General features: G+C 37.1%; 1 protein-coding gene across 5 annotated transcripts in view; it reads left to right on the forward strand.

Moving 5' to 3' along the window:
* The window catches only part of anks1b (ankyrin repeat and sterile alpha motif domain containing 1B), a 312,589-nt gene that overhangs the window by 80,353 nt on the left and 218,219 nt on the right, over nucleotides 1-14,017 (forward strand). For 4 of the 5 annotated variants that reach the window (XM_056455663.1, XM_056455662.1, XM_056455665.1 and 1 more), the window contains exon 4: nucleotides 6,120-6,416. In XM_056455663.1, the coding sequence (XP_056311638.1) occupies nucleotides 6,120-6,416 (297 nt within the window). Of the gene's footprint in view, nucleotides 1-6,119; nucleotides 6,417-8,806; nucleotides 8,986-14,017 lie in introns of those variants that run through there. The other variant, XM_056455666.1, reaches the window with a different exon arrangement.

The following is a 14,017-nucleotide window of genomic DNA, read 5'->3' on the forward strand; positions in this document are numbered from 1 at the left end:
AGAGACGGCCCTCTGAATTCCTCCATTTCTTCCTCACACACACACACACACACACACACACACACACACGCACACACCACACACTACACACACACACACACACACACACACACACACACACACACACACACACACACACACACACACACACACACACACACACACCGGTGTCAGATCTGCTGTGTTAACACTCTCACTCAGCTCTCTTTAGTACAGGTCACTGATATGAGGTCACTTCCTGTCAAGCGTATGTGAGCATAAGTTGAACCATGTGTTTATAGTCCAGTGGTCATCACTGGACCAAGCTGGGGAATGACACGGTGTCTAAAGGGAATTATATGCAAAGGAGTAGAATAAAGGTATGTCGATATTAATTTATGTAAAGGAATATTGTGGGCATAATGTTGATTATTAATAAATAAGATGTAAATGATATTCATACCAACATGATTTCATTCATTTATTCAATTTTTTTCAGCTTAGTCTTTTTATTAATCTGGGGTTGCTACAGTGGAATGAACCGCCAATTTATCCAGCATATGTTTTATACAGCGGATGCCCTTCCAGCCGCAACCTATCACTGAAGGACATCCACACACACTTATTCACACACATACACTGTGCACATGTCTTTGGACTGTGGGGGAAACCGGAGCACCCGGAGGAAACCCACGCGAACATGGGGAGAACATGCAAACTCCACACAGAAACGCCAACCAGCGACCTTCTTGCTGTGAGGCGATCATGCTACCCGCAGCGCCACTGTGACGCCTAATATGATTTCAGTTTGGAAAAAAAAACTTTTCTGTGTGAGAAGAATTAATACAAGTGCTTTTTTTGGTCAAAAGTTTGGTATCAGTAGGATTTTTAAATTTTTCTAAATAAGCTCATCCTGCTCACCAAGGCTGCATTTATTTCATCATAAATACAGTACAAATTATAAAATTATGAAATGTTATTGCACTATAAAATAACTGTTCAAAAGTAGTTTATCATTTAATTTAATCATTTATTCCAGTGATTTTAAAGATAAATTTTCAGCTTCATTACTCCAGTCTTCAGAGTCACATGATCCTTCAAAAATTCACTCTATGCACTCTAATATTTATTATTATTATGATTATTATTATTATTATTATTATTGTTGTTGTTGTTGTTGTTAGTATTATTATCATTTTTATTATTATTAATGGTAATAGTAATAAAAGCAATAATGACTGGAGTAATAATTTGATTTAAATCTACACACGATAAGAAAGCAAAAGTTAACCCCAAACTTTTGACCGGTAGTGTAGATAATTAGCTTTTTTATTATTTTATTTGTAACACTACAAAAGCTTCCATTTGTTCATGTTTATAAATGTATTTATTAACATGAACAAATAATGAACAATACATGTATTATAGTATTTATTCTTCTTTGTTCATGCTTGTTAATAAAAACAATGCCATTAGTTTGTTTTTGTTAACTTACAGTCCATTATTTAATGTTAATAAGCTAAATGTTAAACTATGATTAATAAATGCTTCACAAATATTGTTCATTATTAGTTCATGTTAGTAAATACAGTAACATTAACCAATTTTACTTTATTAAAATGTGACAATTTTTATTTTACTTATTTTACTCGCAAATGCTGCTTATTGAGCTTAAAGGGCACCTATGATGAAAAACATCTTTTGTAAGCTGTTTGGAAAGAGCTGTGTGTAGGTATAGTGTTTCCACAGTCATATTGGATTGATAGAAACACAATAGGTCTCTTTTTTTTAATTTCCTGACGTTAAAATAGGATCGCCCATCGAATTGATTGACAGCTGAGTATTTACATGTCTCCATAGTAACACATACAATCATATCAGCAAGACATGAAGTGTGCAAACCAACTGGGATTAAAAGATCTGTGATCAAGAATGAGTTTTACAAGTTTTTTAAAACAGTGCACGTTTGTAATAAATTACAGCAATTTTACCGTCTTAACTTTATTACCACAGCCGCATGTCAGTACAATTATAAAAGACGCTTCAATCTCGGTTTGTGGAAATTAAATCAGGTTTATTTTGTACATTAACAGAACGGATATCCACACAGCAGTGGATATTAACGTGTATCCTGTCACATTTGCTGTGCAAAATTAAACGTGTACGTGTGTGTGTGTCTGCTGTGTGTGTGCGTGTGTCTGTGTGTGTGTGTGTGCGCATGAATTTTGTAACGACTTTGCAGAAAGGCTTGAATTAACTCCACAACAAATACATCAAATAATCATTGGGCAAGTTCTTACTGTAGTATTTCTCACAAACGTTACGTGAAATCTGCTTCCTTCATGTCTGTCACTGTGCTGTTTATCTGATACAGCCGAGGTGGAGATTGAGGCACACTCTGACCAGCACATGGGAATGGCTGGTGGGAAGAACTAGCATTATAAAGGCACAGGCAACAAAAACAGCTACATGGTGTCCAGAGCAGAAATTCCAGTATTCTGAAAGGTATAATAAATAATCTGATGGGTGTTTTGAGCTGAAACTTTACAGACACATTCTGGAGACACAAAAGACTGATCCTAAATCTTGAAAAAGGGGTATAATAGGTGCCCTTTAACAATTCTAGCCCTGAACATTTGGAATAATGCAAGTGCTAAAAAACTTTAAACACTTTTAAATTCAAACATTTTTAAATATTTACCTTCATTTTAAATTTCACACATAACATCTATTTTTTTTAAATAAATGTTTAATTTAATTTAATTTTATTAAATTAAATTTTATTTTATTTTATTTTGCCAGTTAACAGTATGCCACAAATGCAGTCTGAGCTGTCTGAGCTGAACATATCTAACCCAGAATGCTCCTTTAATTCTACAATATCGGCTCAGAGACTGAATCCACATTAAACAGCACAGGATTGTACAGGCTAGCCGAGACTAATGTGCTCCTCCACACCTTCTCAATCCCCCCTGGGGGCTTTCACTGTCTGTTTCTACATCTGCTTTAGTGATCCGCTGTATGAGACGAGACTCATAGGTCCTCATCAATGAACAAAGCACTTTTGTTGAGCCCGTTTGTCTTGTTTTACTTTAATGATGTGTTTTGTGTCATTTAAAGTGCTGTTCGCTAGATACGCCTTCACCATTGTGTGTCATTTCATTTATTGAATGCGAAAGCCGCTTCTTCTGTTGTTTTATCATGACAGCCCATCTTGGATATTAACCAATAGGGTGTAAACAGTGGGAAATCGGCCTACTGTCTCTCTGGATATCGCTCTTTCTGGCTGACATACAGATGTATGATGGAGGCTCGGCACATAGATGCAGGAAATTACTGTGTGTGTTTGCCGTTCAAGGCTGAAAAAAGGGAGATTAAAGAGTATGAGAGAGCGCTAGAGATATCTCCTTGCAGTATCAGGTCTGTTTCTTTGTGCTGCTTCAGGGACTGGGAGTCTCTTATCATCATTTTCAATCATGTCTGGCTAATTAAGGAACCCATTTGCCTGAAATAAGTCATTGCGGTTAAAGCGGCCGCTTGCTGCAGTTCTCTTGTTTATTGACAGACCTTGCATGAATGCTTCGTTTGCCTTCATGTTACAGACATAAATGCTTATTTCTGACTCGTTTGTAGGAGCACTCCTCTAAAACAAGCACACAAACACGTGTACTGTAGTGGAAAGATAGAATGTGGTGTGCGATATTGCCAACAGAGGGCACTGTTGAGTTATATTGCAGGTTATGGCCTGTTTGGGTCAGGTGAATGAAATACATGTTAGCCTTGAAGGTTTACTTGTTAAAACTTTTAACTTGTCTTACACCATTTGTGCACCTGAAGAAGAGCTGAGATTCTAAATGATCTGAAGACTGAAAGACTTACAATATCTAATTTCTTTTTAATTGGGTGAATAAATTAAATCTTAGGAGGTGGGGTTATAAATTAACAGACGGCCTGTGGCAAAAGTGCCACCAAAATAAACAACATTCCCCATCAAATTTGAGATAAGGGGGGGGAAAAGCAAAGCCCAATTTCAGTGAAATGTGGAGATGAATGAATAGTGTCAATTATTTGTCATGTTGGAGTTTTATTTATTTATTTTAGTTTAGTTTATGAATGCAGAGACAAATCTGAGACATTGTGATTAAAACAGTTGGAAATGGCAGGATTTTGCCGAGTGTGTCCACGATTTATGAATTATCTCATTATAAACATCATAAGATTTACTTTGCAGCCATAGTCATTATATACAGTTTTTGCATATGTTTGCACTGTGTTTTGTATGTGTGTAGCCAAATAATGGCACACTGTTTCTAGCGTTCTGGCAACACCTCTGTAGCAGACACAACATTCTAACAACAAAGTGGTTACCAGACACAACATTCTAGCAACACCATGGTAACAGACAGCATTCCAGCAACATCTTGGTAACCATCACCAACATTCTTGCAACTCATGGACAGCAGGCACAACATTCTACAGTAGTATCACCACAGTAATCAAACACAATATTCTATTATTGTGCATTGTGCATACCAGCATTGTGATGATAACAACTAATAATAACAACTGTATTCAACTCTGACAACTTGCATTCACACTGACGAATATTAATGATCTGTTAATTTGTAGTTTATACTTTTCATTTGGAATTACCACCTTGTAACCAGCAGATATGCTACTAATATATTGTTTCCTTTCCATATCCTTTGCATATGCATATCTTTATTGCTATAGATGTGGTTTGTTGTTTTACATTTAGATTGTTTTTTTTACAACTCTATCTTTATTGTTATCTACACTCACTGGTCACTTTATTAGGTACACCTGCCCAACTGCTCATTAACGCAAATTTCTAATGAGCCAATTACATGACAGCAACTCAATGCATTTAGGCATGTAGACATGGTCAAGACTATCTGCTGCAGTTTAAACCGAGCATCAGAATGGGGAAGAAAGGTGATTTAAGTGACTATGAATGTGGCTTGGTTGTTGATGCCAGACGGGCTGGTCTGAGTATTTCAGAAACTGCTGATATACTGGGATTTTCAGGCACAACCATCTTTAGGGTTTACAGAGAATGGTCCGAAAAAGCGAAAATATCCAGTGAGCGACAGTTCTGTGGGCGCAAATGCCCTGTTGACGCCAGAGGTTAGAGGAGAATGGCCAGATGGTTCGAGCAGATAGAAAAAGCAACAGTACAATAACTCAAATATCCACTCGTTACAACTGAGGTATGCAGAAGAGCATCTCTGAAAGCATTTATCCATCCTGCCTTGTATAAACGGTTCAGGTTGGTGGTGGTGGTGTAATGTTTTGGGGCATATTTTCTTGGTACACTTTGGGCCCATTAGTACCAATTGAGCATTGTGTCAACACCACAGCCTACCTGAGCATTGTTGCTGACCATGTCCATCATTTTATGACAGCCGACAAATCTGCAGCAACTGCGTGATGCTATCATATTAACATGGACTAGAATCCCTGAGGAATATTTCCAGTACCTTGTTGAATCCATGCCACACAGAATTAAGGCAGTTCTGAAGGCAAAATTGGGTCTAACCAGGTACTATTATTACTATTGATTGAAGATTACCAAAACAAACATTTTTTTTCAGTGGATTAACTTGCACAGATCAAATGTTCACCTGAATAATAACAATGTACACTAGCAAAGTAAACATTGTACATTATAATTTCACAAGGACTTTTAACATCCACATTGTTCAAGTAAACACCATGGTAAATGCACACAACATTCTAGCACTGTAATGTGAAACTCATACTTAAACATTGCCCTTATTCCAGTGTCATTACAACATGACGACAGCATGAATTTGCTTGTTCATTCAGATGATTCAACTTTAAGAAATGTGTCTATTATTTTTCACCAATAAATCATTAAATTACATTGATGTGATTGAGGGATACGGTCAGGGTGTGTATCTGTGCTGCTGTGCTGTGTGCTAAAAAAAATCATGGCAATAGCCTGAGGGCCATTGCAATGCATTATGGGCCTTGTTTAGGGCAGTGTGTGATTGACAGACAGTTGAATGACAGCTCATGTTTTGATAATGAATGCTTCATAGTGAATTTCTGTTACAGTAACATGCTGTCTCTCTGTGTCTCTCTCTCTAATGTAGAACCTTGAGAAGGAGACAGCCCTACACTGTGCAGCTCAGTACGGTCACTCCGAGGTGGTCCGTGTTTTGTTGCAGGAGCTGACAGACCCCAGCATGAGGAACAGTCGAGGAGAAACGCCGCTGGACCTGGCCGCCCTCTACGGTCGCCTACAGGTGGTCCGCATGCTACTGACGGCTCACCCTAATCTAATGAGCTGTAATACACGGAAGCACACACCTCTACACCTGGCTGCCCGTAATGGCCATCATGCTACAGTTCAAGTGCTTCTGGAGGCCGACATGGACGTTAACACACAGGTCAGTGTATGGGCAAGCTATCCTCTTCCTGTACAACTCATACACATTTACTCCAAATCTCAGTTTTCATGCTCCATTCATAAGAGAGAGAGAGAGAGAGAGGGAGGATGGTTTAAGGGCTTGGATGAATAATTAATCTAGCTATGAGAGTAAGTGAAATGCAGTAGAGGAACACTCTGTTCTCAGTCAGGGGTTTCCTTGGGCTACCCTGGTGTGTGTTTACTTTCTTATACTTCAGGGACATATTTTGTACCAAGAAGTGACCTAAATCATACAAATCTTCCCTTTGGGAACATTTGGGGACAACCTCAATTTGAAAAACAATTCATGACATATCAATGAAGGTGATAAAAATCCATTTTAAAAAGGCTTGTGAGGACATTTGAATGTTAAAGTATTATGCATTGAGAATAGTAAATATATTGAAAAAGGTAGAAGTTTTTTTTATGATATAGGATGTGGTTGTCAAATCTCACAAACATTTTGTGTGTGGATATGTGTGTACGGGTTTTTGGTGGTTTAAAAATGTGTATAATGAAATAATATAATTTAAATCAAAGCTGTTAAAAAAGTCATACTTAACGGGGTATTTTACATTCAAAATTTGCCACAGGTACATGAAGGGTTGGGTTTGGGGGTAGGGGTAGTATTAGGCGATATAGTCTAATAATAATATATGAGTATAAAGAGTATAAAATATTTTACTTATTATAATTTTTGTGGCTTCATTGTTGGGGCACTCTTTTAAACCTGGAAGCATTAACAACTTATATCGAAGTATAAAATGTTATTGTTGAATATGGAAAATAATTAGCGAGATTGCATTTTGGCTATATCGCCCAGCCCTATCACGTTGCTCGTATTAAGAATGAAGCTGAAGATGGCAGCTGACGGTCAGAGGAGGGGTTGCATCTTTGATAAACTATGACAGTTCACCTTCATTGAAAAGTAAGAATGATTAATAAATCCAAATAAAAGTACTGTAACTTCTCATATTCAGTTTTGTGCTCACACACACGCATTACATGCATGCTCCTCCAGAGTCCATTTGAATTGTGCTCTGGCCCACCTCTTCCAACCGGGCCAGGGCCGCCCAACCAAACCGGGTGTGGCACGAAGCACGCTCATTTGTAAATCGAACCGGAAAATTTGAGTAATACACGCCTGGGCATGGTCCGTATAGCCTAGTGTGAGTACACACTTAGAACTGCGACTCTCAACTTTTTTTCCCACAGAAGATCCCTATTTTAACAATCAGATTCCAGTAATCACTGCTGACTTTAATAAGCCCCAACCAGCCACCTATACATCACCTAGTTAAAACATCCTAACAATACCAATCACCTTAGAAGGTGCAAAGCAGCCACAGACTGGCATCTACCTAGTATCCACATGGACATCACCCAGAACAACCACTCCAAACACCATAGGAGCCACCAAGTGGAAATGTAACACTTGAATAATATGTTTTTCATTATCTTAGTATAAAAGTCATGGTATTATTGAGAAGAAAATCCTTACAAATATAGCTTCAAAGGTTTATGCATTCTCTTGTTTAATGTCTGCCTGTCATATGTCAGGCTGCAAATGCTGTTTATATGGAAAGTGTCTTTTGAGGTATTCTGTATGTATGTTTGTGTGTGTGTGTGTGTGTGTGTGTGTGTGTGTGTGTGTGTGTGTGTGTGTGTGTGCGCGTGTGTGCGTGCGCGTGTGTGTGTGATGGAACGCTGCTGGGTTGTCTGCGTTTGAGTGGTTCTGTCTTGTGTGTGTGAAAGCGTGGTTTCCCCGTCAACTGTCTTTCTCTGTCTCTGTGAGAGGTACATTTTTATTTCACTCTTACTTTAACCTTGAATATACAGTGCGACAAAGTGTCCTAACCACACATGTTCCAGCTCATTTATGAATGTATTTTATGCTTAATTTGCATGAATTGAAGAGCTGAATTTTGAACGAATGACATAATGTTGTACTGTACAGTATGTATGGAGCTACTTTGAATGACCCAACAACAGCAAAAAAAGGGTGAGATAATTTAATCCCAGATTAACACATGGCAAGAAATGGCCAATTATATGGTTGATCAATGAGTCTGTAGTTTCCATCTTTCTTTTTTCACTGAGAAAGGCAATCTGTCAGGGCAAAACTTACAAATACATTCAGTACCACTGTGCAGTGCAGCAGTGATAAAGAAAGAAAGATGAAGGCAATCTGCTTGCCACTTCTCAATTCCTGGAAGCACAGTGAGAGTGAATCGATTTCCTCCTCCTGGTGACATCAATAGCTAATCGCCATGGGAAAACAGACAGGAAGTGGTCCTCATTCAAAGGAGGGGGTCCCTCTTCCTGTCCTGTTGTGGGAGCACTTGTTGCTCATCCCGAACAGCACAGAAATCCAAGTTTAACATATAGGGAGAACAGTGCGCTCTGCAGTCTTCACCATGTTCATTCAGCATTAAGCTTCATTTACAACTCCTTAGTTGTCCTGGACTTTTCGGCGATCTGGAATTTAACCTCAGTTTCAAGGATGATTGTTTTATCTACAGCTGTTTTTGAGGGTTTATCTTTTCACAGTAAGTAAACAGGATGTAAGCTTTATTTTTGAATGCATGTCTTAAAAAAGTGAATGTATTCTTTGTGTTTGTATCCGCATGGTTTATAAATAGGATGGAAATTACAAGTGAGTTTGACCCCTGTATATAACACTTGTTCCCCCCTAAAGGACATCAAAACAAGATGTGTGGTGGGTCAGCTCTTTAAAATTAGTGGGAAATAGTTTGCTCAGACCTCTATTGTTAAATAATAATATTAATATTAAAAATTAGATAATACAAATATACATTTGACCACCCCTATAATGGTTCATGCCATTGTGATTGAATGATTGCGCCCAGCAGTCTAGCAGATTTAGACCAGCAGTAGACACAAAAGGGTTCACAAGACGCTTTTCTTGCAAAATATGATAGAATGGTGTTTTATATGTGTTTTTTGTATGTGATTTTATCTATATACAGCCTGAAAGTAAAGTTAAATTAGGTGCATAGTTTGTTTTTAATAGACACCTATGCTCACATGTGGAAGTTAAATAGTAAAATAATAAGTGCAATTCATGGACATTTATTGGTATACAGTAGGAATGCAAAATTCTCAATGTTGATTTTATATCAGAAAATAGGTCATCTTTGAGAAATTGCCAATCAGAGGTTGCTATAGGGCAGAATACACTCATTATTCATCTAAAAACTTAAATAAGTTTGATTAATCAATGAGATGTAATTGAATTAATTGAATATGAATTTGGTTCACTGAAGCATGCGTATGTATTAAATAAACTAGCATTACTGAAAACAGTTTATAATTGAAAGTGTGCTGTTCAAAAAAAATTGAAAAATGTGTATCGTTAATTTGTTACTGGAACAGTACTCTCAAGTGTGGAGCTTTGAGCCTTGTAATGTAAAATACATCCTGAAAAGCTCTCTGCACATCTCTGAATAGAATAATATGGTTCAAAAGTGATCCAACCACTCTGAAAGTGTACCAGCTCTGGCTTCACTCATTGTTTTCCTTTTACGTAACCTCGTGCAGGTGTTGCTTCACATTGTTGTTATTGTTGTTGTTTTTTACTTCAGTTTTTTTTGTAAGAACGTAGAGCAGACTCTTGGGCGTATACAGGATACATTCTTGTGATGAAGAACAATACAGTCAACCCCAAATAAATGAAACAGAACTCTGGCATCTTGAGACTCGAGATTAAACGTTTTTTTTAATCTTTGACAGTTCACATTGTGAGCTTTAAAACATGTTGATGTGAAAGGCACATTTGAAGAACAGTGTCATCTGCTAAAGGCATGAACATAATAATCAAAGAAGTCTATCACATGCTTACGTGAAATATCAATGGAAAAGCAATTTAGACAAATGCAAAAACCTTAAGGGGTTGTAACAATTTCATTGTTAAGACAAGGAGACGATGGGAACTGGCAAAAGAAAAACATAAACTTTGATCACCTAAATAAACAACACAAGTAACAGCAGTGATCACGGAGCACTGCCTCATAAACAATATCAAAACAACACTATAAAATGTTCCAGGGCTGTTCCAATCTCGTCCTTCACTGGCACACTGCTTACCACATGCCTCCTTTGCCCTTCACACCCCAGCAGCCCTCAGCTTGTGATCGTGATGGGAGTATGTGGCAAGCAGGGCACAAGTGGTACAGTGCAACAGTGGCACGCACTACTAGAATTGTCCTCGTGATGACCATAGCACCTGAGGGTAAGGATAGATTAAACAAGAGATAGTAGCTGAAAAGGATCTTTGTTCCTTTCTGCCATTTGTACTTGACTCTCCTCAATGGTCAGTTGATTCTTTTGCTTGTGGACATTGACAGTGTAACTTTTGCCTTCAGGTAGTCGGCAGTGATCTTCCCCCAATAGCTCATTCTATCTGCTTTAGGCATTGGATGATAACCAGTATCAAAGTTTACATCACGGAAAGTCACAGTTCTAAAACTATATCAAAATTTTTACATGTTGGCAAATACTTTTTTTAGGGCAACAGTATCTCCAACAGAAAAGGACCCTCCACATCAAGAGCTACTGTTCAGCCCACAATTCAGGAAACATTTGAAAAACAAATCACTTCAAAACCAACATCTAAGCATGCTATAGACCCGAGCAGCGCAGAGGCTTACTTTAGATGCAAAGAAAAGAAAGATATCCAAAGATGCCTCTTCAAGTTGTAAATAAATGTGTGTTTTTGAAACTTTTGAAGATAGCATCTCTATATCTGAGAAATTCCATGCAAATGTCAACCTTGCCATGAAAAAAGTTTTCAACAAAATATGGAAACCGTTTTTTGTGGAGGCTTGTATGTTACAGTACTTTAGAAATACTCAATATCTCAAGCTCTGGAAACATTTGCTCGATGTAGAAAAACTCAAATGTCTCTGTTAATGTTTTCAAACAATTGTATTTGATTTACCAAAGTCACACAAGTGTCAATTTCACATCTGTCACATCCATAATGAAGAGATGTCACATCCATAACATTTTCCTCATAAATGCAAAAATATCTAATCAAATAAACACAATCATGTTTGTACTGTAGAGAGCAGCTCTTCTCCTGTTGATGAGGATTATTTCTTTTGGGTTGTGCAGTTTAATTCACAGAATTTCTACAAAGTATGTCTTATACTGTAAACTCGCATACTTTTTTGGTTACATCCGTAACGCATGTTTATTTCCCTCCTTTAAAGTACAAAACATGTTTACAGATTGATATTTTTCTGGTCCTGAACTCTGTGCTTTAATTGAATTGGGTTGTGTATGAGTGTGAATGAGTGTGATGTTTCCCAGAGATGGGTTGCAGCTGGAAGGGCATTCGCTGCGTAAAAACATGCGCTGGATAAGTTGGCGGTTCATTCTTCTGTGGCTACTTCAGATTAATAAAGGGACTAAGCCGAAGAGAAAATGAATGAATGAAACAGATGTTTCAATATAATGTTAACATATAGTTTCTATATGAATTTATGTTTTGAGTTTTTACTGGAAATGTCACATCCATAACGCTGGAATTGCTCATCTATATCTTCTTTCACTATTATCACACTTTCTGTTAATCAAAGAACCTAACGTGCTGCACAGGTTTTGCTTTTTAGCAATCATTATGCCACTGGCTTCACTCTTTTTTTCATGACACTTGGTCCTGCCCTGCTTGCCACATGGGTCATGCAGCATTACCTGGCATCTTTTGCACCCTACAGATGAGAGTCCAGCTACCATTTTCAAATCAGGCCTCACTACAGATTTCCACACTTTTCCATTTATTTTTGTTGGTCATATTCTACATAATGACTCTATGCCATTATTGACAGTTGCGCACTGTCCAGTTTTTCAGTAAACCTTTTAACTTTTTTGGCATGAGTAAAGCTATAATAGTGATGGCTCACATTTGCTATGACTCAGATTTTAGTGGAATGATCACTAGAGTGACACTCTTACAACTAAAGATTTCGAAGTTTTCCTGTAAGACTCTTTGACATACATCTGTTTACAACATCATACAACTGTTTACTGGAAGTTAGTTTTATGTAGCTCTCACATGGTTGCCCACTGAAGCTAAGCAGGGCTATGCCTGGTTAGAACCTAGTTTGGAGATGACATGGGAAAACTAGATTACTCCCGGAAGAGGTGCTCAACTTGCTGTCTATATGGGTCCTAACACCCTAGTATATTGATGGGGACTCTATAGGTTGTTTTCACATGACGTCATTGATGACGCTCAAAATTCAGATGGAGGGCAGGAAGTGATTTTTCTACAGAGGAATCGCTATCACAACAAATATTTCTGTTTTATGTTGTTTATAGTTGTTTAAATAATAAGAAATACCAAACAGCTTTTATAGACTTCCAAAAGTTTTTGCTCATGAAAGGGAGAAAGATCAAGAAACTGTTTGAAGAATGGAAGAAATGGCGGCATGTATCAAATATTTTTTTAGAACATCCATGTGTACAAACTTTTTTTGAATGAGATTATTTGTTTGACAGCACCAATAACGATTAAATACAGGCCTAGCTATGTGTATAAATATGTTAATGTGTTATATAAAAATCAGATATAAACACCACCCCACTTATACAAAATCTAGGAGCATATAAATAATGTACCCTGCCATTTAAATGCTGCAATGAAATCTCTGTCTTGTTTTGCAATAATCCAAGTCTTTATTGGAATTTCGGCAAAATAAATCATAAAGTGAACATCGAGATGAGCAGCAGTGGTGAATGTTTGTTGAAGGCAAGTTCATCCACTGAACAAAAAAGCAATGCAACTCTTGCGACAAAACTAGACATTTATAATTGTGAAACTATTTTTCCCCCTTAAGCTTTTGGATGCTTTCATCTGTTATTTCGTGATGTCTGGAAGATATCCGCATGGTGGAAAAACTATAGTAATTTAAAATAAACATGTTTTTGAACCACATTGTAAAGTGTATAATGAGTACTACTCTTTGTTAATGAATGCTACAGAATACTGTACCACAGTAAACTGATAAACTGTAATAAATACTGTAACGTCAGTGTACATTGTGGTGCATTGTGATGGTGTATAATATAGCGTAGAAAACTAAAGCCTATTGGATAATTTGTTTATTACTACACTTGTGTTAAGTTACTTTTAAAAAGTAATCAATTACAAATTACTGATTACTACTCGAAAATTGTAATCTGATTACATTACATTTACTGAATGTAAAAAGTAGTCAGATTACTAATTACTTTACTTTGAAGTTACTTTTAAAACATATAAAATATACCTATAAAAATACAAAACAAACTGCAGCTCTTACAGGAATTTAATATTCACTAAAAAACATTACAATGGGATGATCACAGAAGCTTGACATATTCAAAAGAGCAAAAGAGATAGTTCGCCCAAAAGTTACAATTCTGTCATCATTCACTTGTTCCAAACCCGTTTGTCTTTTTCTTTTTTTTTAACGCAAAAAAGAAGGACATGAAGAAAGTTGTATACCTGTAACCATTGACATCCATAGTATGAAAAAACACTGCAGTGTTTGGGTGTTCTGTGTTTGTCTGAGG

The sequence above is a fragment of the Danio aesculapii genome, chromosome 4 (genome assembly GCF_903798145.1).
Source record: "Danio aesculapii chromosome 4, fDanAes4.1, whole genome shotgun sequence".
NCBI lineage: Eukaryota > Metazoa > Chordata > Actinopteri > Cypriniformes > Danionidae > Danio > Danio aesculapii.